At 58.6% G+C, this 25,728-nt stretch overlaps 3 protein-coding genes across 5 annotated transcripts in view; 1 reads left to right on the top strand and 2 right to left on the bottom strand.

Annotated features, from left to right (window-relative positions):
* Positions 1-454: 454 nt before the first annotated feature.
* Positions 455-13,470, bottom strand: CBX1 (chromobox 1). Of its 2 annotated transcripts, none has more exons than XM_074562550.1 (5): positions 13,319-13,470; positions 4,315-4,490; positions 3,637-3,814; positions 2,803-2,897; positions 455-2,122 (listed from the first exon to the last, which is right to left on the bottom strand). In XM_074562550.1, the coding sequence occupies exons 2-5, from the start codon at positions 4,452-4,454 to the stop codon at positions 1,978-1,980; spliced, it is 558 nt and encodes a 185-aa protein (XP_074418651.1). In that variant the 5' UTR covers positions 4,455-4,490; positions 13,319-13,470; the 3' UTR covers positions 455-1,977. The 2 variants fall into 2 exon arrangements, with proteins under 2 accessions (XP_074418651.1, XP_074418653.1); XM_074562552.1 differs by having other exon boundaries at positions 4,315-4,487; positions 13,319-13,447.
* Positions 13,471-13,733: 263 nt separating this feature from the next.
* On the top strand, positions 13,734-21,661 carry SNX11 (sorting nexin 11). 2 transcript variants are annotated; one of them, XM_074562548.1, is made up of 7 exons: positions 13,734-13,814; positions 17,542-17,590; positions 17,794-17,880; positions 18,255-18,355; positions 18,601-18,699; positions 18,878-19,090; positions 20,537-21,661. In XM_074562548.1, the coding sequence occupies exons 2-7, from the start codon at positions 17,570-17,572 to the stop codon at positions 20,676-20,678; spliced, it is 663 nt and encodes a 220-aa protein (XP_074418649.1). In that variant the 5' UTR covers positions 13,734-13,814; positions 17,542-17,569; the 3' UTR covers positions 20,679-21,661. The 2 variants fall into 2 exon arrangements, with proteins under 2 accessions (XP_074418649.1, XP_074418650.1); XM_074562549.1 differs by lacking the exon at positions 13,734-13,814 and adding an exon at positions 13,839-14,028.
* A 2,589-nt stretch (positions 21,662-24,250) lies between these two features.
* The window catches only part of SKAP1 (src kinase associated phosphoprotein 1), a 156,417-nt gene continuing 154,939 nt past the window's right edge, over positions 24,251-25,728 (bottom strand). The window contains exons 12-13 of the mRNA XM_074562154.1: positions 25,082-25,200; positions 24,251-24,470 (exon numbers count right to left, since the gene is read on the bottom strand). Of these exons, the coding sequence (XP_074418255.1) occupies positions 25,099-25,200 (102 nt within the window). The 3' untranslated portion in view covers positions 24,251-24,470; positions 25,082-25,098. The remainder of the gene's footprint in view (positions 24,471-25,081; positions 25,201-25,728) is intronic.

Here is a 25,728-nt window from a genome sequence, read left to right as displayed (position 1 = left end):
CAGCCGTAAATGCAAAGTGACAGAGTCTGCTCGATGTTGGGATGAGAACTGAAGAAAAGGTCACTTACCCCACTGCCGGTGCCGGATCCCGGCTAGGAACACACGCGGCGCTCGCTCCCGGCTCAAGCAGCATCTTGCCGCATCAACGGAGGTCCCGAATCACAGCTCCTCCTCTTGTCTCCAGGGGCGAGACTCGACTCGGGCCTCTAGACACTAACCTCTAGGACACTGCTCTTCTCCAGATGGAAGTCAACACAAATCAGAACCTGCTGTCAGCTGCTCCAAAGCTCCTGCCGCTGTCGACACCCAGATGGGAGCCGCCGGCTAAGCGGGGCTGCGCCAGAGCTCCCCTCGCGGAGAGGGACCCACGGCCGCAGGCTAACTGCCCTCCGTCACCTGCGCTACACCTCGTCACTCACCTCCCGCACAAAGAGCTGGTAGAGAAGAAAAAAATCAGGATTATAAATCTAAAATTTTATTGAGACAAAAACTGACAGAGCTTGGTATGAAGTTAAAATCCAAACACGTACTTTACATTTAAACAACGTTTTCACAGAAACCTAAACACATGCTTTTAAAAAAAGGTTTGTACAATGCAAGTCTAGATACATACCACCCTACAAGGAGGTGCCAGGAGTCTGGTGGGGCTCATGACTCCAGACATTAAATAGTTCAGTATTCGTAATAAATCTGATTTGAAAAAAAACCCCCTCAGAAGGTTCAGGGTCACACATCCGGCTCCAGCACCAAGGTCTGGCCTCCTACAAACAATCACTTCTTATGGGAGAATACGGAATTGATTTTTTTTTTTTTTCTTGTGCTGCTGTTGGTTTCCTCTCCCTCCCACAACTAAAGGGCTCCCAATGCTGCTGGCTGGACAGTCGAATTCGGGGGAGAAAAGGAACAAGTAGTCAAGCCTCTTTCCCCGCCCAATTTTGAGAAATAGCACCTTGTAACGGAAAGAAGGGTAGAAAGGCTTTTAAAGGGTTAAAATCCATTCCCCCCCCGCACCCCACCCTCCCACATACAATGCATGTGTCAGTAACTGGCAGTTCTGGACAATACGAATCACAAGTTTGCATTTTCACAAGTCTCCCCTCATCCCCCCCCGCCCCCCCCCCCCAAAAATTGCTCGCAGGGTTTTGAGGATCTTGGCTCCAAAGCTTTGGACATTCACAGTTTCAGTCTCACGTCACTGTCCTGTGTTCTGTCATCAATATTGGGTGCTTTTTTTTTTTCTCCCCCCACCCCCCCCCCCCTTTTTTTTTTCTTTTCTGAATTCAGGTTCTAAAAAAGATCTGGAAATGATCTGAAACGTTGTCACCAGACCTCATCTCCCTCCCTCCCCGATTAAACAAGAGACCAATTTCCCCACATCCCTCCCCCCAGCCCCTCAAACCGATACACCAGTAAATAGCAAAAGAAAAAAAAAAAACAAAAAAAAAAAAACAAAAAACCAAAAAACCTACACACATGCTACGCCGTAAAAATGCAGAGTTAACACTATTGGGAAGAAGGCTGTGGGTTGCTGAGATGGTCTTTGAAGAACAAGCAGTATCCATCTGCACTCCCCCTCCCCAGCCCACCCATACCAGCGAGAGTCCTTCATGGAAGGGGCTTTGCTTCCTCCACCACAAGCTGCAAAATAGTCAGCCTTGAAACAAACACCCCAATTCCTCCCTCCCAAACCCCCCCGGTATCCCCCCTGCCCTTCCCTGTCCTTCCCTTCCCTTCCCTTCCCCCTTCCCTTCCCACCCCCCCAAGACTGAGCCGGGCTGGTTTGAATCTGTACACAGCATGAAGCTGCAGAAAGCAGTTGAACAGCTGCAGGGCACAGAAACCATACTGGTCTCTTCAAAGGGCATCTTCTTCAGCCATCTCTACGCTCCCAACCGAGCAGAGCTGCGTTCTCTCCCTCTTGCTCAAACCCACAGTTCAGATCTTTATACAAAGGCTGGCCAGGGCGGGTGCCAGGGGTTAGTTCTTGTCCTCTTTCTTGTCATCGTCCTCTGAGGGGTAGGAATGCCATGTCAACCTCTCCTCATAGAACGAGATGACCACCTGGGGGCACTTGATGTTGGCTTCCTTGGCAGGGACCAGGTCGGCCTCGTCAGAGTTCTTCCTACAGGCCAGAGCAGAGGTGCAAGTTAGGGGGCTGCGGAGGGGAGATGGAAGAAGTGGAGACCGGATTAAAAATCAAGAAGCAGTAGGTAAACAGAGTCCCCGAGCTGCTCAGGGGATCTGAGCGATCCCTTCCCGAGTGGCTCTGGAGCGGGGAGAAGCAGCACGTGAGCCCAGGAAAAATTCAGGCGTCAGTTCAGCTCGGTGTTCTCGGGGATGGGGAAGAGAAGCCAAATCAAAGCTGCGGCCCTGCCCTCAGCCACTCCGTACTCCTGAGACGGTGCAAAAGCAAACGGCTCCCACACCTACGCCGGACTGGTGTGGCTCCCACCTGCGCCAGCGACAAGCCCTGTGTCACTACGGCCGAAGGGGACGTGGTCATGGTCAAGGCTCTCCTCTGGGTGCAGCCTTCCGAAACTGCAGCCCGCACACCATGACGCCATGCCCCTCTCTCTCCCCAAGCTCACGCCTGCTGCCGGGGGACATCTTAAGAGCCACACAATCCCGAGGGCCCTACCTGCTCGTTTCACATCCACGTTAGCCTCAGCGCAGAGGGTCACCTCAGGCAGCAGTGCCATCGCGAGAGATTTCATGCCAGGTAGCAGGGACTCCCCAGGCGCAGGTCCTTCCCTCTCTGGCATAGAATAAGCGAAGAAGTGACAGACACAAAGACACACTCACCACTTCATCAGGAACATGAGCTCCCCGCTGGAATCCGTGGCACCAATGATTCGCTCTGGCTCAAATCCTCGGGCAAAGCCTCGCGGTTTCTCCGACTGAAAAGAGACAAGTTTCCACTTGAAGCATCGCAGGGTGACAGCCACAACCCTGTTTCTGGTCACCAGGACACACTGGTGGCTGTTCAGAAGGGCTCTAGTGCTCAGACCAAGGCCAGTGGGGAACTGTGACGACCACCCAGGTGTAAACCCACTGCACAGAGGTGACCTCTCTCTGCCAGGCCCCGGGGCAGCCCAGCAGAGTGCCCTGCTCATGCAGCAAGCAGAGGATCCGATTTCCAAGGCTCTGCTGGTCAAACTCTCGTGCTGGCCAAGACTCGTAGCTCCTGGGATGAAAACCAGACGGCAGAGCCTTTTTACTGCCCCTTTTCCCAAGCAAACATGAGCCCCCTGAGCAGGAGGCTCTCTGCTCCACCCTGTTCTCTCTCTTCAAGGGGCAACAGGTAACTCCTGCCTCTGGTTTCACCCCTTGTGTGGTTCTTCCAGAGAAGCTGGGGCTCTCTACCCTTTTGGTTCAAGATCTGGCCTTTCCCTTTAGTGCTAGGGCTGGCTCTGGATTCGCTCAGAGGCCTGGCTTAGACGACACCTCGTGCCTCCTTCCGAAAGCTACAGCTTTTCAAAAGCACTTCAGCGGTGTCTCGTTGAAGTGAAATCATTTCCCCTCCGTGCAGGAGAAGAGTTTGACTGCGGGTTTGGAGCGTGGCTGCTCCAGCTGCTAGACACCGTGCCAAACACAGGGGTACGGAGGTGAGCACTGAAACCACCCCCCCCGCCTCACCTCCTCCTTCTTCTTCTTTGGTTTGCTCTCTTCCCCTTTATCCTCCGTGTCAGACTCCGCTTTGCGCTTGCTTCCCTCGGACTTCTCGCTCTCATGTGCGGTTTTCTGGGACTGAAGGAACTCTGCAATGAGGTCTGGGCAGTCGAGGTTCTCCTCTGGCTCCCATGTGTTATCTTCACTGCAATCAAAGACAACAGCTTAGTTTTACATACGGGCAGCTCGCTGCAGCTTTCCCTGCCAAGAAAAGTCCTGGGCACCAGGTCACACGGAGATGCCGAGAGAAGCAGCAGTCTGGATGAGGATGTCCTCATCCCATGAAACAGGACCCTGCCCCGATCCAGGCTGGGATACCAGAGGGCAGGGCAGTTATTTCCCTTTTTGGGAGAGAAACGCAATTCATTTTATCTGGCTGCCTGTTTCACACAAGGTTTAAGAGGGGGAAGCCCCACCACGGCGCTGCGCAGCCTGTTTGCGAGACAGAAACGGGACTTTCTCACCCAGGCTGTGCTCTCGTCGCCCTGATTAGAGCTCGAGGCATTTAGCACCGCCGTTTTTATCACCACGGCTGCCCTTGGCCTGTTAGCTTCCTTTTACAGACAAGGAGAGAGGCGCAGGGAGACCGAGCCACCCGCCCGGAGCCTTCGGGAGCCAAAGGCAGAAGAGAAGGCAGGCACTTACTCCGAGAAGCCTTTCCACTTCAGCAGGTATTCCACTTTGCCCTTTACCACTCGCCGATCCAGGACCTTCTCCACCACATACTCCTCCTCCTCTTCCTCTAGGACCTCTTCTACTTTCTTCTTGTTCTGTTTTTTTCCCATTGTGCTGGCCAGTTTTTCAGCTTACGGGCGACGCTGCTAAAAGAGGAGAGAGAACCACATGTTTGTGTCAAGGTCGGGTTTGCCTTTGCCAGGCAGCAAACATACTGGGTACGCAAGAGGCAAAGCACAGCACAGGAACGCTGCTTTGGAGAAAACGGGCGCCTACAAAGTAGGTAACACACCAAGAGCTGGGCTGGGCTGGTCCTGGAGCTGGAAAGGGCAACAGGAATCTCCAGCAGGAGCTGCTGCACTTACACGACACCATTCTGACACCCAGCTTTGGCCTTTTTGTCTCCCCAGCACCTTATTTCACCTACTCCATCAAAACCCCACCTGACTCCACCCATACTTTGTCCCCGCTCTCAGTACACCGTGTCTTGACCTTGCTGCTCCCATTGCTGCCCACTGACCTCTAGAAATGAAGCGGCATCCCACGTCAGCTGCTCCACACCTTGTCCTTCCTCTGTCGAGTCCCACGTGTCCCCCCTCAACCTGCTCCTTCCTCACCTCGCTGACCTGCCCTTTGCTTAGCCCAACCCCGCCTTGAGCGGCAGAAAGCATTTGCAGAGCTGTACAGCAGTGGGGAGAAGATACCATGCCGCTGATATTAACTAAAAGGTAATAAATAGTTAATCCAAGTTAAATACAAGTCACAGTCCCTGATACCGAGCTCCCAATATTCATTTCTTTGCTGGTTTATGGATGTGCACTCTGGGATATTTATCTAATTCACCAACCGAGAAAACGTTTTTTCCCCCCCGTATCTTCCAGAGCTGTTTAGACAGTCAAAAATTCCTGCATATATATCCAGTGCTTGCTGGGAAGCGTGAGAAGCGATGCAGAGCTAGGAGAACTCCCTGGCCCGACACAGCCCAAGGCTACCTGCCGCAGACGCCGCAGCACACAGGTAACGCGTGACGTGCGGCCCTCGGCGCAGCTCTGCCTTCCACTGGCGCGGGGTGGGGACCGCGGAGGAGGAGCAGCCCTGCCAACACGCCGGGTGCTTCCCCCAGGCTGAAACGAAACACCTCAGAGAGCCAAAAACCACAGAGAGGCCCCGCTTCCCTGCTGAAACCCAGCTTGGACCATAAAATCACCACAGCCGGGCAGATCCCGGGTCAGAGTCTCCCCCCGCTGCTGGGGGGGATAGCCGTGCGCCTCGTCCCTGCCCTCTGTGGGGCAAGTGGTTCTGCTAAAAACACCCCTGGTCCTTGCAAACGCTCTCCAGCCGCTTCTTGGCTGGTACCAGTTAAACCGACAGGTCCCAGTTCTGTAGCTGAGACCATGAGCCACCACACAGCCCCGCCAGGGGACAGAGGAGGCCACAAAAACCATCTGAAGGCTGGAGCCCCTCTGCTGTGGGGACAGGCTGAGAGAGCTGGGGGGGTTCAGCCTGGAGAAGAGAAGGCTCCAGGGAGACCTTCCAGCCCCTTCCAGTCCCTAAAGGGGCTCCAGGAAAGCTGGGGAGGGACTCTGGAGCAGGGAGGGGAGCCATGGGACGAGGGGAGACAGTTTTAAACTGAAAGAAGGAAGACTCAGACTAGATCTAAGGAAGAAATTTTTTACACTGAGGGTGGGCAGACCCTGGCCCAGGTTGCCCAGAGAGGTGGGAGATGCCCCATAGAAATCATAGAATTGCTGAGGTTGGAAGGGACCTTTAAGATCATCAAGTCCAACCTTTAACCTACCCTGACAAAAGCCACTTCTAAACCATGTCCCTAAGTGCCCCATCTACCCTTTTTTTAAACACCCCCAGGGATGGTGAATCCACCACCTCCCTGGGCAGCCTATTCCAACGTTTAATAACCCTTTCAGCGAAAAAATGTTTCCTAATACCCAATCTAAACCTCCCCTGACATAACTTGAACCCATCCCTGGAAACGTTCCAGGCCAGGTTGGACGGGGCTCTGAGCGACCTGGTCTGGTGGGAGGTGTCCCTGCTCACGGCAGGGGGTGGAACTAGATGGTCTTTAACGGTCCCTTCCAACTCAAACCATTCTGTGTTTCTATGATCTGCTCACGTGGGAAGGGCTTTTTCTTTAGGTTCAAGAAAAATACAGAGCCTTCGAGTACCCCGACCTCATCACCAGCCTCTGCTCCAAAGAAGTCCGCGCAGCCAGCCCAGCGCGCCGAACAAGTTGCAGTGATTTAGATCAACCAAAGGGTCAGGAGGTTCTGAGTCTCCCCATCTGTTATCTCCGATAGGCAGCCACGCCAGCACGGAGAGCCGCTGGCAAAGCTGGCAACGGGACCCAGACTGCCTGAAACCAACTCCGTACCTCAGCCTCCCCAAACCCCACCCTGATGAAGAATTGCCCGAGGAGCTTTCACAGCCCAAACGCTGAGGAACACTTCTTTTTTATTCCAGTAAAACGTGGATCTTCTGCCAAGCAAAATGACTGGTGAGCAGGTCAAACATTACCTGCCTGGAAACTTTTCGTTTTGGCACTCGGGTTATCACAAATCTTCTAGAATAAATTTCATATGGGAAAATCTATGCAAACCGGGGCTGGTTTATACGGCAAAACAAAGATCCTGCAGATTTACGCTGGCTGAAGGAGATGTCCGAGCTCAGCAACAGCCTCAGCTCTCGGGGTACAGCTGGACAGGCTCCCTTGTGCGCAAGATGCTGCTGAGCTGAGCAGCTGCTGTTAAGAGTATCCTTCAAAGGAGAAAGCTTAAAACCAAGCCCCACAAAGCTCAAAAGACGTACGGCCAGTTCTGACCAGCAGAAGCCACAGCAGAGAGGACGGGAGGGAGCAGAGCCGAGCCAGCAGGCTCCAGACCACGCCGTCTCTGCTGCTATCTCTCAGATGGGGCTTGAGGGCAGCGAGGAGGAGCGTGGAAGAACGCGGAGGAAGAAAGCAGCACTCCCCCACTTGGCAGGCGCTGGACCAACGTTTTTTATACTTTGGACCCTGCCATTGCGCTGCTGCTTTCAACCCGACCTTGGCGCAGAAGCTGTGCCAGCGCCCGGGCTCTCGCTCCGCAGGGCGTTCAGCCTCCAGCCGCGCTTGCTGGCAGACGGACATCTTCCCTTTACACCCCACCCCTGCAGGCACCAGCCGTGAGCTGACCACAGCCCCCTCCTTTGATGGCAATGTTGGGGCAGAAGGAAGAACGAACGCCTTCCCCCCCACCATAGCACCCAGAGCTGGGGCTACTCGCCAGCCAGGCAGAGGACTGGCAATAAAAGCCAGCCAAACTGGCTACCGTCTCGGGTGTTTAGTGGTCACTGGGCAAGTCAGGGGGTCGCAGAGCCCAGGCTTTGCATCACAAGCCCTTTCCTCCTTCTGCTCATGTTTAGCACAGACATCTCCCCTGCCTTTCTCTTGACTGGTGGGCTCCGAAGAGGGGTCGGCACCTGAAGGGGCTGCAGAGCAGACAGGGACAAGGCAAGAGCTTGTTCTGCTCGTGCTGTGCGTTGGTTGCAGAGCTCCAGCATCCGCCGAAGGTGAAAACTAAGCCCCCTCTAAGTGTTAAATGAAGTGAGAATTTCCTTGCCCTCTACAGACCAGCAGCTGAGGTGGTGGTGGGGATATCGCCCCATAGAACCTTTATTCAATGCCAGAGGACACCCAGCCCCCCAAGGACGAGGTTTTATTGCCCTATTCAATAGGGGGGAAAAAAACCCAACCACCTGGAAACAGCCCACTAAAACGGAGCTGTACAAGAACATGGACGAGAGAGGCTTCTCCCTCCTCAACTCCTGGGCTGAGATACACTGTCAGCATCTTTAATCAGACGCCGGACGGAGGCAAACCCAAAGCAGCGAGGCTCCCGGTGGCCTGCGGACTCGGCGGGGAGGAGGCCGGGCTGCCTGGCGCTGCCTCAGCTGGTGTGCAATACAACAATGTAAAGCCTCCGACCCACCGCCAGCATCTAATCCCCGAGCAGGAGCCAGCGCTGCAGCAGGAAGCCGAGAGATCGTGTTTCACTCTGGAATTCTTCAGGCAGTTCCTTCCTCCCGCGCAGGATGGCCTTCCTCCCCTCCATCCTCCTCCTCCAGCACCACATGGCTGACAGAGAAGGGGACCAGAGCTGAGCACGCCACGGCAGAGGAGATTCTCAAGAAGGTGCTGTCGCAGCTCCGACTACAATCAGCAAGTAAACTCCGAGACAGCCTGGAGAGGCGAGATCTTCCCCTCTCTCAGCAGGGACTTCTGTTCAGCTGCAGCCAAAAAGGACGTTAGTCGGATGCGCTGTGGTTATTGCTTGGAGATGGACTGGTTTTTAAGGCATCTAAGGGTGCTCAGACGGATTGCTGGGCCACTCCAGCGGCTTCGTAAGACGGCAACTGGATCCAAGCGTCTAACGGTAGAGGCTGGCCAAGGTGAGTTGCTAAAACCAGAGGTGGTGTGTAGGTGTGGAAAAGGAAACAGAGAGAGGCAGCAAAGCAATGCAACACTGCGGATCCGTCATTTTATTGTGGTGAGCACCGGGCAGAGAAGATGCAAATCCAAGGCCAGGAGCACTTTGAGAAAGAGCTTGCCAAGGGGAGGGACAAATATCCCAGTGCAAAGGGCTGCAGCAACCGTACCTCGAGCGCAGGGCAGGCAGCAACCTCTCTGAAGTCCCCGGTCACCCGGGGCCTGTTCCTTTCAGCAGATGTTCCCCTGCTTCTGCCAGAGGCATTTACACCAGATTACCAGTGTCCCCCCTTGCACGGACCCCCTCTGCCCCGTGGGTTCTCAAGATGTCTGCTCCCACGCAGGCACGGGGCCGGCGCCCCGCTGCCGAGCCGTCCCCTCGGCACTCACCCCCGCGGCGGGGACAACATCTGCTTTTGCCACCAGAGCCTGCGAGCCAGAAAGGTGCTCCGGGCAGCTATGGCCAAGCCATAGCTCCCAGTGTCTGCTGCGAGAGACGGTGCAGGTTTTAGCGTTCCAGCCAGCAGCAGAGACAAGCTGCTGCACAGGCCTCTCGCTGCACTGCAGTCAAAAACGCAGCTCCAGCGTGAGAAAGGAACTTCAGCTCCCCCCCTTCCTCGGGGGGGACGACACACGAACTCAGTGTGTGGCTTTATCTGCAAAGCATCTGAGCTGCTCCCCACACCCTCTTCCTCCTCGTAAGGAATGCCTCCATGGAACACAGAGCGCTCGACAAAGATTTCAGCCTTCTGTGACCGGGAACATCCAAACCCTCCAATTTTAGTTATTGAAAACAAACCACAGCCACCCAAAGCACGGCTGGTTTCTGGAGGAAGGGGGAGAGGTTGAACAATACCCGTCTATTTGGAAAGGCAGCGCAGGGAAGACTTACCCTGTGCTCTGCTCCCTCGACTCCAGAGCTTTCAAACAAACACATTTCACTCGCACCGAGTTTCTGTGCAAGGAGGTGCAGAACGAAGCCATTTCATTCCGCCTGGGCATTTTTGGGGAGAGCAGACGTTTACACAAGCAGGCTCATGCGTATAGAATTTGGAGCTAGATTACTCCTGCCTGAGAGAGATCTCATCAGTAGTATGCTTCCTAAAATTCAGCTTCAGTTTTATATAATTAATGTGTGAAAAAAGTTGGCTTATACCGAAAAATATGATTTCAAGACAAATTCAGGATGGGCCTATGCCAAATATTTCCATTTTCATTTGCTGCTTCTTACCTAACACTCAAGGCAAAGCCGAAATCCTTTGCGAAGAGGAAGGTAGAACAGAGAGAGAGCGAAAGAATAACTTCTTGGTCTGCAGCTAAGAGGAAAAGGATCCAGGACACACCTAAGCCACTTGAAAAGAATTCAAACTCCGGTAAAAGGCCATGAAGAAAGAGACCCAGCACGAAGGTACGTACAAAAGCCTGCGTTACTGGGGCAGGAGGAGCAGACGGAGGAGCAAGAGCCAGTGTTGAAGGCATGTCATCGCAGATCAGAGCGAAACACGTGCTGGTGTCATGAGATCTCCTGGAGAAGAGCATCCAGGTAGTGAAACCACCACCAGACAAGTACAAATACACTCAGCCCCACTGGCTGGGACGCTTTCTTCGGAATCTGGTGAAGCTCTACCTAACACCCTTCCCGCGCCTGGCACTGATCTTTTCAGTAGAAAGTTTAACAAAGGAAAAGAAGACCAGCCTAAGAAGAAAAAAATGTGGAGACCCAGAGGTTTAATTTGAGTACAGACTAGTTCCATTAGCTGCATCTTATAGGATTAACAGTTCAGCTCAGCTTTAATGAGTTTTAGACTTAAAACATTTCCTCCTCCTGCCTTTCTCAAACTTGGCTGGGATCACTCCTCTCTTTAGAGACTTAGGAGCACGCCAAGTTTATTCCACATGCGCCAGGGAAAGGCAGCAGGCATCTTTCTTTTGAAGTGGGAACAAGCATGTTAAGTCTTCCACTCTCCAGAACCTGAAAACAGCAGAAAACGTTTCTGGAAAGTTTGAGTGAAAGCTCAGGCCTTTGAGCGGAGACCAAACTAAAGAAAAGCCATAGCCTTCAAGCTCAGCCACACCATTTCCAGTTAAATTCACAATCCATGAGAGAATGCACCTCTGGATTTAAGAGAAACACACATGCAACAGTAGGAACGTTACCTCCCTGCTGAAAAAAGAGGTCAGAAATCCCATCGCACAGACAAGAATTTTGTTATGTGACGGCAGATACAACTTCTGAACTCCTCAAGATCAGATAAACGCTCACGAAATCAGAGCGGGGATTCGCGTTGCTCTTCCCCCTTTTGTATAAATATTGTCCCAAGTGCTGGAGGATTCCCAGCTCTCCAGTGTCCCCGACACCGCACTGCCTCCCTCCTCACGAGCAGCCCCAGGCCCTCCAGCACCATCCCCTGCCAGCCTCCATGCCCAGGGACAGAGGGACCGCACCTGGGGACGTTACCCCCAGCAGCCCTGTGCCCAAGAGCCACCGGCACTCGCAGGCCCTTCACCTGGTTATTTTTGCATTTCCCCGGCGCTGGGCAGCGGGGTTAGAGCAGCCACATCTGTTTCTCATCATTTTCACTACCAGCACCTCAAGCACTAATAGGAAACCGTGCCTGGGTTGCAAACCCAACGGGGACCGTTGATTACAAACATACCCATCGCAAACACCTTCCTCTCTCAAACGCGCAAGGGAATTTTTTTTGTTTTTAAGGGTTAATAAAATCTTTCACAGATAGAGCCTGTAACTATTCAGCCAGAAAGCCCTTTTATACTTTGATCTCTCAGTTTTATATGGACAACAGATGTGCTTGTCGCTTCCAAACGGATCACCCCCAATGCCACGAGCACCGCCCCGTCTCTGGGATGCTCACGCTCACCCCCTCACCCAAACGCAGGCCGCTTTCCCGTCCCTGCCACCTCCTCCACACCGCAGGGGAGCGGGTCAGCTTCCCAGCACAATCCTGAGCCAAACCCTGCTGCCACCCTCTTGGCCAGCCCCACATCTCAGCATCTGCCACTTCTCAGCAAAGCTTTGCCACCTCCTTGTCCGGAGACACAAATCCCATTGTGGCTCCATCGCCTTCCCTTTCCAGGAGTCCTGCTCTTCCCCCAAACACTTTACAACTCCCATTCCAAGTGTGGCATGACTCCCCCAGCTCCCAAACCTCCTGCCTCAGCAAAGGAGCCGGAGAAAGCCAGCCGTGCCGGGGGGGCTGCCCCGACACCCACCCCCCACTGGGGAAGAGCAGGGACTCGACCCAAAACCGGGTCCCGCTGCATCTCCCCCCTCCCCTTCCCCAGCACATCCCTGCTCCCAGCCTGCCAGCCACAACCCTCTTTTCCACCTCCTGCCAGCCCCACGCCGAGGTCTCCACAGCAGAGCTCTCCCTCAGCCCCAAGGCCCCGTGTCCCCCCAGTTCAGTCCCCAACAGCTCTCCTCCCCCCGGCCTGGCTGCCCTCCCACAGCCCGCTGAGCAGCTTCCCGCTCATTCTCCCCGCCAAAAGTTGACACTGGTCCCCTCCCCGCTCTCAGAGCAGCCAGAGCCTTTCCCTCCCTCCTCTTCTCCTCACCCCAGGGGCTCCAGCAGCGGTTCTTAAACCGCCACCCTACCCAAATGCCACCTCCTCCCCCGAGCAGGGACCCTGCTCCGGCCTCCCGCCAGAGCCTGCAGCCCCCCACCCACCCCCCCCATTTCCCCAGACCCCCTGCAGCAGCCCCTTGTTCCCTCCTCAGGCGCCAGCCCCCCAAGACACATCTTTCTCCTCTATCCGACGGCACCCCCTCCTTCTCCCCCAGCTCTTCCTCTCCCCCAGAGACCCTCTGGATCCACCTTTGTCCCCCACCCAGCCCCTCCTCGCTCCAGGTCCCGGTTTACTCCCGCTGCAGCCCCTTTGAGGGCCACAGCCCTGCCAACACCCCCAAACCCCCTTCTCAGGGGGGAACCCTAGGAAGGGTTAGGGAGAACCCTAACGCTTCTCCCAGCGCCCCGACACACCCCCCACTAACACCCACTCCCCTCGCACCCCCAACTCCCCCTTCACTAGTAACCCCTTTCCCAGCACCCCCAAGCCCCAAACTCCACTAACACGCCCTCTCCCAGCACCCCCCTCCACTAACAGCCCCTCCTAGGGCCCTCAGCACCCCCCTCCACTAACAGCCCCTCTCCTAGCACCTCCAAGCCCCCCTCTCCACGAATACCCTCTCTCCCAGCACCCCCCAGCACCCCCAACACCCCCTCTCCGATAACATCCCTTTTCCCAGCAGCCCCCCACTGACACCCCCCTCTGTCGGCACCCACCCCCCACGACCCCCCCCCACCCCAAACACCCCTCCATTAACCCCAACGCCCCCAACATCCCGCCCCCACACACAACCGCCACCTCACCGCCCTACACGCCACCTCCCGCGCACCCCCCCCGCCTCACCCAGTAACACCCAGTAACGCCCAGTCCCTCCCCACCATCGCGCCCCCGCGCCCCCCTCCCGCTCACCTTGCACAGCCCCGCCAACGGTCGCCGAGGGGAAGGGGCCTGCGGGGCGGGTCGGGTGGCGCCGCGGGCCTGGCCGCGCTCCGTCCGCCTCCCTCGAACAAAAGAGCCCGGCCAGCCCCACTGCCCGCCGCGCACCACTGCGCCTGCGCCGCGACCCGCACCCGCCCGCCCGCCGCGGAGCACGCTGGGAGGCGTAGTCCTCCGCCGCGAGGTGTGCTGGGAGTTGTAGTCCTGCCTCTATCTTCCGCCCCGCTCCGCCGCTCGCCCCGCCGCAGCCTGTCCGCCGCCCCGGCGGGGATCGCGGCGCGGCGGGGCCGAACCTCTCGGGGAGGCCGCCCGCTGTCGCAGGGCCCGTACCGCGCCTCGCCGCCTTGAGGGAGGGGAGAGTCGGACTGCAACTCCCAGCATGCCCCGCGCCGGAAGGGGAGGCACCGCCCTCGCTATAAGGCCGCCGCGCCGCCGCGCCGCTTAAAGGGGCCGCGGCCTGCGAGAGGAGGTGAGGGGGCCTGGGGTGGGGGCCGGGGATGGGATTGTCTGGTCCCCGCGGGCGGGGGGCCCTTGTCCCGCCCCGGGCGGCGGTAGGGCAGGGCCCGGCCCGGCGCGTCCCGGCCTCACCCCCCGCTGTGGCCTTTCCCGGTGGGGCTGGGCCGAGGCCGCGGGGACCGGCGCACCCCGAGCGCTGTGGGGGCCGGGCCCAGCCCCTGGTCGCGGTGAGTGTCCGGGCCTGACGTGCTGCGGCGCTGGTCCGGCTGGGGACAGCCCCGCCGCTGGGCAGCGTGGGCTGAGGGGGTCTGGCTCTGGGACATCTCTCTGAGTTGGGGGGGCCGGAAAATGCTTTTCCTTCAGCAGCTCCTCCCCGGTGCCGGCTGTGGACGGCTCTGCCCAAGCCCGACAGGCAAAAGGAGAAACAAACGGGACTCGTTCCCTTTTTTCCTGCCGTGGAGCTCCTCTGCGAGGCTTTCCTCAAAAGCCGGGGGTTCTTTTGCGGGTGGGAGTCGCCCAGAGCCGTGCTGTGTCTGGGCGGATGGACGTGAAACCTCGGCCGGAATGGAGCCGGGGGGGGAGCTCTGAGCTGGACTAAGCCATCACTGGGGTGTGCTGGTTAGGGAAGACATTCGGCAGAGGTCCTGCTGGTACGGGGGGGTAGAGACCGCTGCCAAGGATGTGTCTGAATCAGCACGGAAGGTAGAAGATAGCAAGCAAGAGATAAAAACTAACGCTTTCTCTGTCAGCAGCGTGAGTAGAGGGCTGGGGAGGCAATCCACCCGGAGTCGGACCATGTCTGTGGCTCCTTAAAAGACCCCGACGGCTGTATCCTGGGCAGGAGAAAGTCCTGAGGCTCCAGGAGCGTGGATGTGGGGCGTTTCTGTGCGGCTTCCACCTCTCGCGTCTTTCTAGCTAGAAGACATTGAAAGCGCGAGCCCTGGAAACAATGAAATGCAAATTGGAGGAAGATTAAACCAAACCCCAAACCACGTATCCCAGGGCCCCTTAAACTGAGGCTTTACACCAAATCCTCTTTCAGGGCTTTTGTTTAACTGTTTAAAGCTAACTCAGAGCTGCCTTCTCCATTGGGTTTAAGTTGGTTTATCAAGTTAAGATCAATTAACTCCAAATAAAGCGTAAATAAGATTATGAGTTTCTTGGTACAACTCTGGATGAAAGCGTAGGTAAAGGACGTGAGCTCCTGGACTCTCTGATCTCAGGGGTTTTTTCCTGCAGCCCGTTCGCCTCTTTGCTGACTGCAGAGAGCCGTCTCCCCCTCCTGGGTCTCTCTGCTCTTCGGAGCACCCTTTCAGTAGCTGGGAAATTAAATTCCTCTTCCTGGCAACCCTCCGCTTTTCCATTAGGCAATTTCTGAGTCTCTCTCTTCTCCCTCCTGCATTTTTAATCTAGGCAGGGCTGTTATGCAGAGCAAGGAGCTTTAAAAGCAACGGGAGGGCGGCAGCATCCCCTGGGGAGGCCGGGGAACATAATGGTCAAGTTCTGCCGCTGAACTGGTTCTGGCTGGGAGCCCCCAGCACGGGGGAGGATCGGAGCTCCCCCATTACTGTGCTGAGGAAAGTGACTCATGTCACATTTGGCTCCTTCTCTCCCCTCCTTCCCCAGGGGAAGAATCATGTGCGCTGAAGCGTGGGGGTTTTTTTTCGGTAGGTTCCCCTCGCCCTCCCCCTTACAGCTCAAATTGGAAACAGCAGCAGCCTGACCCAACACCAGCGAGAGTTCAATTACTCGGAGACACCTTGCGGCGGGCCCAGGTCTCTTGCTGTCTATGCCGAAACTCTTCTCCGCTGTTATTAACAATTTCTGTGCTCTCCGGGTGGAATCGGATGGCTGAAGTCTTGCAGAAAGTACCTGCAAACCGGTGGAGCCAGATTTTTTTAAAGCGTGGTTTGTGGCTCAACCCCTCCCCTTGTCCCAGCTAAAATTAGCTCTGTCTTCAGAAGAGCTTTGCTTCACATCTGAGCGTATAAATAAAGGCTGGGTTTCCAGCGCTGCCTGACACTTGGCAGCTCTCGTGGCCTAAAAGGCAAGACTCCAGGAATGGGGAACAGGTGAAGGGTTGCTTCGCCTCTGCGATCCGGCGGACGTGTCCCTCGGGAGCCTGGGCTGTGACAGGCGGAGTCCTGTGCTGCCGGTTCATCCCAGGGGCTCCAAAACCTCTTGCAAACAATCCTGCAGAGGAGGTGAAACCAGGACACAGGATGCGCCTGGTCTTCCAGCTCCCCCTAATGAGTACTCCCGGGCTGTGTCTGCACAGGGCGTCTGCGGGGGGCACTCTGAGGGGTTTCAGTGGCTGGACTATGCATTTATTGGGTGTGGGGGGTTATCTCGCTGTCCCCCCGCTTCCTGCAAGCCCTGGCACTGTGTTCATGGTGTTGTTGCAGAACAGGAATTACTGCAGGAGCACGTAATGGTGCAGCAAATTAGCTGACACGGTCCAGCAGGACCTGGGAGCGCCAGAGGGATGTGGCGGAGGAAGAGGCTTGGTGCGACGGGAGTGTGCGAGCAGCTCAGGGCACAGCTGAGCTGGGAAAGCTGGGGGGCACCGGGCACCTCTGCAGCTCCCCAAGGGCCTCATCAACACTTGTGAGCCCCCCAGCTCCCGCTGGGAGAGGGGGATGGGGGGGTTAGGGAGGGAGGACGGTCACAGATACGAAACCCAGCTGGGTGGGGAAATCGGGTACCGAGTTCACTGCTTATTCAGGTGGCTTGTGAAAGAGCCAGAAAGAAAGGGCACATCTGCGTCTGGTGCTAATGTGAGACTTGCTGAGGTGGCAGCTGGGGAACGGGTCTGGTCTACGCAAGAAAAGAGCAGGTTTCCTCTGGGGAGGGGCAGCGGGGTGCCAGCGGGGGCTGGCAGCTTCCCCTGCTCGGACAACCCAGCGGAGCTCGTGTTGGGCAGGCACTGGGGGAGACGGAAACCTGTAGAAGGAAACTGTGATTAAAAACAGGGTTTTCTCCTCCCCAGCTGAACTGGCTCCCCTGGAATTTCAGTGCAAACCTGCCCATGCGGGGACTGGGACGAGCTCTTCCACCCTGTCTCCCTCCCGCGTTGGCAGTTCTGGCTCTGCAGGAGCAAACTGGGGAGCTGGGGTCTCAGTGCTGTGCAGCGAGGAGGCTGTTCCTGGCTAACAGGAGTTATACTGGGGAGAAGAGTCCTCTTGGAGCTATGTCCGGCTCTCCTCAGATCTGCCCGGGAGCAGGGACGTGCTGTGGGAGAGGAGGGCAGGCAGGGCTACCCCTTCCCATCCTCGGGAGGTTACAGCCCGTCTGAGCTGGGAGCCCTGCCCACCTCTGTCTGTGATCCAGGGGTTTCTGAGTGCCGTCCCAGAAGGCTGCAGGATCCCAGTGGCTCTCTGTGGGCAGGGGTGACCTGAAGACGAGCCGTGAAGGAGGGAGGTGCCGCAGGCTCCGGCTCTGGTCACGGTGCATTCCCCAGCACACCCTAGCAAGAGCCCGGCGGGCCACGTTGCCTCAGGAGCACATGGAGATTAATGCTGGTTGCTCTCTCCCCTGTGGGCTGCTGGATTTGAATTCACCCTCTTTATTTCATGGTGACTCAGGGGAGAGGATCGGGGAGGGCAGCCGAGTGTGGATGTGGGGCAGGAGAGGAGCCTGCTGGCTGGGAGAGAGGTGTGAGGTGCCTGGGGGGATGCAGAGTACGTGAGAGACCCTGACGTGTTGATCTTGTCTTACTAAATCCTTTTTTTTCTGTACAGATGTTTCCCGCTGGGCTCTGGCTCTAGGATGTTGGAGGCCCGAGAGGAAGTAAGACCCTTTCTGACATGGGTTTGGTCTGTTTCTGCCTGGGGTTGGGCAGTGCCGGAGGTGGTTGGTCTCGGCTGAGCGTGGTGTGGAGGGGCGGGGGGCGCCGCAGGCTGGGCAGGGACCGTGGGGCAGAGCCGAGGGGGTGATGCTGGTGGGGGCAGCGAGCGGTGCCTCCCCGCGCTCAGGTGGTGTTTGTGCCGTAGGAGCTGACCACGGTGCGTGTTCAGGACCCCCGGGTGCAGAACGAAGGCTCCTGGAACTCCTATGTGGATTATAAAATCTTCCTCCACGTGAGTCGGGGCTGAGGGAGAGGGATGAGCTGAAGAGCTCGGTCGTGCCATACGTGAGGCTCATGAGAGGAGTTGTCCGGCCGTGCCTGGCTGTGCTGAGCAGGGATGGAAGGAGGGATGAAGGGGGAACACTCGTCCCACTCTTTGTGCTTTCTCCATGTGGATCTGAGACCCAGCTTCTCCCCTGGAGCCTGCTCAGGCCTTTAAGGCACTGTCAGCTCCCCCAGCACTGCCCAAAACCCGGCGCCTCGAGGGGATCCCTTAGTCACTGAGCTCAGGGGTCTGTGAGGGCGAGGTCCTGCCCTCCTCTGCTTTGCTGCCCCTCAATCACGTGGATTATTTCCGTGGTGGCTTTTTTTTTTTTTTTTTTGCAGACCAACAGCAAGGCCTTTACTGCCAAGACCTCATGTGTGCGGCGTCGGTACCGTGAATTCGTGTGGCTGAGGAGGCAGCTCCAGAAGAATGCTGGCTTGGTGTAAGCATGCCTTGTGCTCCCTCCTTTCCCTCGCCCACAGCCAAACACTGTTTCCCATTGCCCTGGAGATCCCAAATCCTCTCTGAACAGGTGTGGATAGAAACCCCAGACACTAACACAGGATACCTGAGCTCCTGGGATCCGGCTCTGCACGAAAAAGGGTCCTGGCTGCTGCTGCCACGGTGCCCCTGTGTCTCCTTGCTCTGATCTGACCCTGAGCCGCTGCCTCTGCTCTGTGCCTGCAGGCCTGTCCCAGAGCTGCCCGGGAAATCCACCTTCTTCGTGGGCAGCACAGATGAGTTCATCGAGAAGCGGAGACAGGGGCTGCAGCAGTTCCTGGAGAAGTGAGTAGAGCGTTTGTGAGGGCTGGCTGGAGGGAGAGGACACGCTGCTCCGGTCTTGCTTAGAGGATGCTGGCTGTGAGGTGGCAGCAGAGCTGTCGATGGTCGCCCTGATGGTGTGGGGCAGGGCTCAGCATGCTCTGTGCTCCCTCCTCACTCGCCCTCTTCTCTCTGTGCACAGGGTTGTGCAGAACGTGGTCCTCCTCTCCGACAGCCGGCTGCACCTTTTCCTGCAGAGCCAGCTCTCGGTACCCGAGATAGAGGCGTGCGTGCAAGGCCAGGGCTCGCAGACAGTGACAGAAGCCATCCTGCACTACGCCATGTCCAACTGCGGCTGGGTGCAGGAGGAAGAGAGCCGTCCCGTGCTGCTGCCCGGAGAAGACCTGCACGGCAGGTAACGCAGGCAGGGAAGGACTGGCCCCAGGGGCGCTGACAGTGGGGCAGCCCCCAGCATCTCTGCTGTGCCTGGAGCTGCTCTGGGCTGGCTGGAGCAGGGCTGGCTACCGGCAGTGCTCTGAGCCAGCTGGTGACTGGCTGTCTGCACCTCTCCTTGGCAGTGCTTGCAGCTGTGGGGCTGGCCACAGCCTGATTTGAAATGGTTGGTGCCTCTGCAAGGGCCTTTCACCAGTAGTGAACAGCCTCTGCTGTGAAACAGGAGCTGCCGGGCTTTCTAGAGACCCCTGGATGTTCTTGAATTTCCCTGTCCCATCCTTGCAGCGGTCGTTTGAGGGAATGAAGTTGAGCGTGTGTTCCCCTGCCCTGCGCACCGAATGGGCAGGATTCCTGGGGCTCAGCCTATTGGAGCTGGACATCGCGGGCTGTCACCAGCAGTCTCCTGTGCTGCCCTTCAGGCTGCCCCCGGGGGTGACTTGTCCTGGCTGCGGCCAGGGCTTAGCAGAAAAGAGCTTGAGTCTCTCAGAAGAACTTAAGCTGAGATTTACAAAGGTCTTGGGCTGCTTTCCTCCCTTAATCTCTGGGGAGCAAGGAGCCTTTGGAGGCTTTCAAAGCTCAGGCTTTCTGTGCATCTTGCCTTCGTCCTCGCAGCATGACTGGGTTGTGCGATTCCTCATGCCCATCAGAGCTTCAGAGTGCTTGCTGCATGCCGGGGAATTAATCAGGCATCTCCCTGTGGGGGGGCTGGCTCCCCTGCAGCCAGTCAAGGGTTTTCTGCACCTGGGGAGGCAGCTGACCTGGTGGGAGAGGAGGACATCCTCAATTTGCCACTGCTGCTGCTCCCTGCAGGAAGCTGAACGAGCACAGACATCACCTGCGTGTTTGAGACTGCGGCAGGCGTGGGGTCCCTGGCTGTGCCTGGCAGAGGTGCTCTGGGTCCCCCTGCCCCTCAAATGAGGTGTTTTTCCGCTCAGCGGGAGGCCGTGTCTGGCCTTCTGCACCACCCAGTGCCCGTGTTTCTTCATCTTGGTTTTCAAATAGCAGGAAGAAAGAGGTGTCTGGACTCCAGCAAGAGACCTGTTTTTAAATAGAGCCCCTTCTGGTTTAAGGAAGGGGTCTGAGGGGAGCGCGGCAGCCCAGGCTAATGGGTAGGTACCCAGGCAGTGCGGCTCCGCGCGTCCCTCCCGGCTGCCAGTGCCGTCTGCCTCTCGCTGGTGGCTGTCTCCCCCGCCTTTCCTGCTGTGGGCTTGTGTGCGAGGGTGAGCGGCTGCTGCGGTGGCTGAGGCAGCCGAGGGCTGTGCTGGGGCTGTGCAGAGGGGAAGCAGCCTCCGCTGCGCAGGAGGGGTTGCGCCGAGGAGGCAGTGGTTGACGTGGAGACACACGGGCACCTCGGGCCCTGCATCTTCCCCAGATCCCTTCTCTGCTCTGACCTGTTCTCTCTTTCCAGCTGTGCCGGCCTGGGAAGCCCGCAGGGTCCGAGCCGCCTGGAGACCTTCCCGTACTGGAGCGACTTCGGCATGGATGACACCCACTCGGACAGTCCGGATGAGCCAGCTGAGCCCTTGGGCGGACGGCGGGAGGTGCAGTAAACGGCTGTAGCGACCTCGCCTGCCTTCCCCGGGACCTGCAGCCCTTGCTGGAAGAGAGACCGCTGCTGAGCCGCAGGGATGTCCAGGCTGGCGGGACTGGGGCTGTGCTGGGAACACGGCCTTGTCCCGGGCTCACGTGCTCTCCCCCTGCTGACTCTCGACTGTCCTTGATGTCCCAGGCAGTGTGTTCGTATCGCTCTTCTCTTTGGAGAGGAGATCTAGTGGTTAGTGAAACCTGTGTTTGTTGTTCCCATGGCCTTTGCTTGCTGACTGGAGCAGTAGCGGGGCTTACTTAGGTTGCAGTGCCAGCAAGGGCCTGTGTTTTTGGCATGTCCCTGGCCCGGGGCAGGGCGGGATATGCTGGCTTACATCCAGCACGATGGAGGAAGGCTTCCCTTGGTGGAGCTGCAGGCTGGGAGCAGGGGCTGGGATGGCCCAGCAGGTCTCTTTAGTCCCCCGTGTTCCCCTCCACACTGCAGGCAGCGGGAGGCTGCATTTCCCCGGTAATTCTCCCTGTGCAGCTCTGGGGGAGGGTGGTCTCAGCTGCGCGGAGCCGGAGCCCACATGTGGGTTGCAGAGGCCGTATCCACACCTGGGGCCTCCTGGCACAGCTCGCCCCACAGGTTGCCTGCAGCTGGGCTTCTCCCCGGGAGCGTGGGGCAGGGGAACGAGTCAGTGGGGAGGCAGAGAGGGGGCAGTTTGCCTCCCCTGCCCTGTTGAGGCGTTGCTCCTTCCACACATGCCGCTTGCCAAGCACAGGGGGAATGGGGGTCTCACAGCTGGGATCTGGTTTGCTCAGAAAGAAGGAGCACGTAGCTGCCTCGGAGCGGGTGCCCGGCAGCGCTGGGGCTCTGGTTACTCCTGATGCCTCTCCCTGTGCTCTCCTGCACCTTTTCGTCCCACCCTGGGCACTGGTGAAGGCAGAGCCGACGTGCTCTGACTGGAAATAAAAATGAAGTAGAAGAGACTTACTGGTTGCTGGCAACGTGTGTCCTCGCTGCGTGGGCGGAGGGAGCCGAGCCGAGGCTGAGCTAATTGCGGATAGATGGCTTTGGGGGAAAAGAGGGGGTTATTGCGCCGAGACACGGGGCTGGAGCCGCTGAAACCGGCGGGGTGACCCTGCCCTGGGCAGTAGAGAGGTCCCTGGGGCCAGCGTGGGATGCTGGGGACAGCACCGGGGTGGTGGCAGGGGACGTGCAGGGCTGAGGGGTCCCACCTTGGCCCCGAAGTGAGTTTTGCAGTGCTGGGCTCGGCTGTGGGGGGGCCTCTGCCCCACGTGGGGGGCCAGGACAGACCAGGGAGGGCTGGAAACCCGACGAGGCGCATCCAAAATGTCAGGAGAAGTTCATTGTGAAGGCTGGCAGCTGCTGGTGCGCCGGAGCGCCGCTGCCATTGGCTGCCCCCCCTCATGCATATTCATGTGTATTCATGAGTGTGCGGCTCCAAATGGCGCAGCTGTGAGGCCAGCTGTGCCCACGGACCCGCTCCCGCGCCCACGCGCGCCCTCGCCCACGCCTGGCCTTTGCCTGGGCGCAGCCTCACGCAGGCAACGTGCCCTCGGCCGGGGCCGTGTCCTGCCCCCCCCGGGCTCCCCGCGGTCCCCCAGCAGGGTTGTCGCCGCCAACTTGGCCTGGCACGGCCACCTCCTTTGCCTGACGCCTCGCCAGGAGCCAGCCGGCCCCGGGGCTTCCCTCTGAAGGCGGATTTGGAAAGGGCAGCCCATGGGGATGCTGGAGCGAGGGCTGCATCCCCCTCCTGGCAGGGCGCTGCGGTGCCCATCCTTCCCCCTCGGGGCTGCGGCCACGTTTCTGAGCCAGGCAGAGATTATTTTTAGTGGTGTTGATCAGCTTTGCAAAGCTGTCGGGAAAACAGTGACTCAGAGGCGGCCCTGGCCATGCTGGGGGGAGCAGCCCTGCTCCTGGGGAGCTGAGCGTTGCCGCCCCACCCCGGGGGATGCAGAGAGCCCCTGGGGTGGGGGGGGTCCTGCCCTGGTGGCACCATGCAGGGCTGCTTTGCTGCAGGGGCTGGGGGGGGTGACAGTCCCCTCTGCCACGCATGGGGCTGGCTCAGCCCCTCATATCTGCCACCCCGGGGGTGACGGCAGCCGGTGAGTCAGCTCTGGGCACGGAGCCGCAACCCCCGTCACCTGTGTGGGGTCAGGGACGTGGCGGGGGGGCACATGGAGCCGCTCAAGGTAACCTTTCCCAGCTGGAGCAGGGGAGGATGGCTTGGCCCTCCCCTCCCCGTCCCTGCGCCCTCGCAGCCTGGCACGTCTCTCTCCTCCCCACCGCCTGCCAGAAAAACAGCCTCGCCGCTTGGAAGCGGGCCAGGCTCTCCAGACAGCGCATCCTCACCATCCTCACCCTCCCTGGGGAAGGCTGGCTCTCAAGTCTCTGCAAACAAACCGTGGTGCTTCCCCCCCGCCATCCCCCCCGACGCAGCACCCCGCAACGGGGGGGCTCCTGCGTGGCCCTGGGGCTGGAGCAGCCCCTGCTTGGCCAAAGCATCCTGCACCCCCCTCCCTCTCCCGTCCCCTCTCCCCAGGCGGAGCGTGAAGGTCTCAGCCCAGGCGTCCTGGGTGAGGCTGGGGCAGGATCAGGCCTCCTGATGCTCGAGCATCGGGAGTGGTAACGCGGTGCAAACAGACGCTTCCTATACGTAGGGCTGGGGCAGATGCATCCAGTCTGTCCCAATCCCTGGTCCTTTTTGCACAAGAGCATCTGCCTGGGCAAAAGCAGCGGTTCTGCCCTGCCAGGATCCCAATGAGGTCCCAAAAATTATGCTGGTGAGATGAATTCTGTCCCTGCATCTGCCCTCAAAATGTTCCTTCCAAGATGCTCGTGGATGGGGAAATGGAGATGGGGGGCAGAGCAGAGGGAGCGTTTCTCTCCCTGGGCACACAGATCCCTCCTGCTCCGGGCTCCCTTGCCTGCTCAGGGTGCGGAGAGCTGGGGCTGGAAGAGCAGCTTGGGAACACCGGAGGGATTTGAGCCAAGCCTGTGCCCTGCCAAGCTGAGCTCTGGACACCCCAAAGCCAACCTCTGCATCAAAGGAGTGCCTGGCAGGGAGGTGGGTGCGAGCGAGTCCGTGTGCAGGTGCCTGGCGAGGCACGGGGATGAGTCCGGCTGCATCCCCGCAGCCCCGTGTGTGCCTCTGGGGTCCCACAGGGTCCCCCTGGTCCCACCTGGCTTCCAAACATCTGCCCAGCTGTGCTTAAGTCCAGCTGTTCGGCCGATGCCTGGGCTCACCCCACGGACGATGCTCCTGTTTTGGCACTGAGCGCCCCAGCAATGGGTGCCGGGGGGCTGCTGTGGCCCAGGGGGTTTGGGCACCCTCCCCGGGAAGGCTGCAGTCAGCAGGTACTTACCACCATCTAGTGGCCCTTCAGCCAAGTGCGGGAGGAGGAGGAGGAGGAGGAGGAGGATGCTCTGGGTTAATCCTCAGTCCTGGGCTGGGATGGGCCTGGACCAGAGGGCTCCAGGGATGCTCGGAGCTGGGGCTGGGGGCGAGGGGCCACTGCCCGCACCCAGCTCCGGCTCCAGACCCACAGTGAAGCCTGGAGCAGCCCAAAGTGGAGAGGAAAATGGCTTTATTGTGGGCTGTCAGCCCCCCGCACCCCCGCCATGCCCCGACGGCGTTGCAGCAGGCACCACGGGGCAGAGCTCCGGGACACCGCGCGTGGCCGGTGATGGGACGTGAGTCTCTTCGTGCACTGGGTGCCCGCAGGCAGGGGAGGCTGGTGCTGGGGATGGTGTCACCGGTATCTCAGCATGGCCAGGGAGGGAGAAGCACCTGGATTTGGGGAAGGGGGAGACACGGGTGATGGTGGGGAAGGCGACACCGAGACGCAGGCTGGGACTGACGCAGCCGCACACGTCGGTGACTCGCGGGCACAGAGGGGACAAGGAGGGTGGGAGATCTCCAGGTGAACGGGGAGGTCCCGCTGCCCCAGGCAGGTGCCAGGACTCTGCCTCTAGCTCGGCTGCAGACCCGCTCTGCTTTCCCAGCCCTGGCCTGTGCCTCAGTTTCCCTGTCTGCCACACGCCTCCATAATGGGCTTTGGTTGGGAGAAAACCACTGCTGGGCATCAGTGGTGGTGTCAGAGCTGCCCACACACAGCTCTCCGGGTCCGACGGAGGTGGCTGCGGGGGTTTTGGCACGGTTCGCCCATGGAGCTTGAAGGATTTGAAATCTGGGGAGGGACACCGGGCAGGGTGGCATTGTCCCTGAACCACGACTGTGGTTCCTGCTCTCGCCTGCTCCCAAGTGAAACAGAGACCAGGAGATGGAGCCAAAGACAGTCCCTGAGGCTCGGCACCCCGGAGATGCTGGGGGACCCCAGGAAGGGAGCCACCTCCACCCCCCATCCCCAGCAGGTGCGTCCCCGCGGTGCCACCTCTCACCTGGGGTGCTGCGGTCCTCATCGCTCCTCCAGGTCGTAGGCTGCCACCAGGTAATCCTTCGGGACAATCCCGACCACGTTGTTGAGTTCTCCGACCCACCAGCCGTACATGTTGTACTCCTGGGGGACACAGAGGGAGAGCCCTGGGCTCAGGCAGGGGACAGGGGACACAGCCCAAGTCCCTTCCTGCGGTTCCTGGCAGATAATACCCCAGTCCCAGCTCTCCTCCTTCATCCTGCGGGGCATGGCTTCGGGCTCGCTCCAAACCTCAGCACTGAATTCCCACCTGATATTTTGGGGTATTTTAGTTACAGATGGCAGCCCTCGGGACATCCTGGGCCCCAGCCTGGAGCTCTGTGAAGCCCCTCCAGGCGGATCATGCCTGGGGAACACGTCCTCTCCCCAGATTTACCTGTGATTTCCCCCTGACAGCACATATTGGAGGCAAATCATAATAGAGGAAACCTCCCCCCACGCCGTGTGCGAGAGGAGGGGTTAGCACATAGCAGGCCGAAGAAGTTTGCCATCAAAAATCAAAATAGGAGATTTTTATTCTTTTTTTAAAGGAGGTGTTCAAAGCAATGTGCACAGCAGCACGTCCCGTCCCATGACCCCCCCGGCCTGTCTGGGGCGTTTAATGGGTCCCCA

Source organism: Larus michahellis, chromosome 18, assembly GCF_964199755.1.
Source record: "Larus michahellis chromosome 18, bLarMic1.1, whole genome shotgun sequence".
Classification (NCBI taxonomy): domain Eukaryota; kingdom Metazoa; phylum Chordata; class Aves; order Charadriiformes; family Laridae; genus Larus; species Larus michahellis.
Note: the sequence above shows the minus strand (reverse complement) of the source record. Positions and strands in the feature narration are given on the sequence as shown.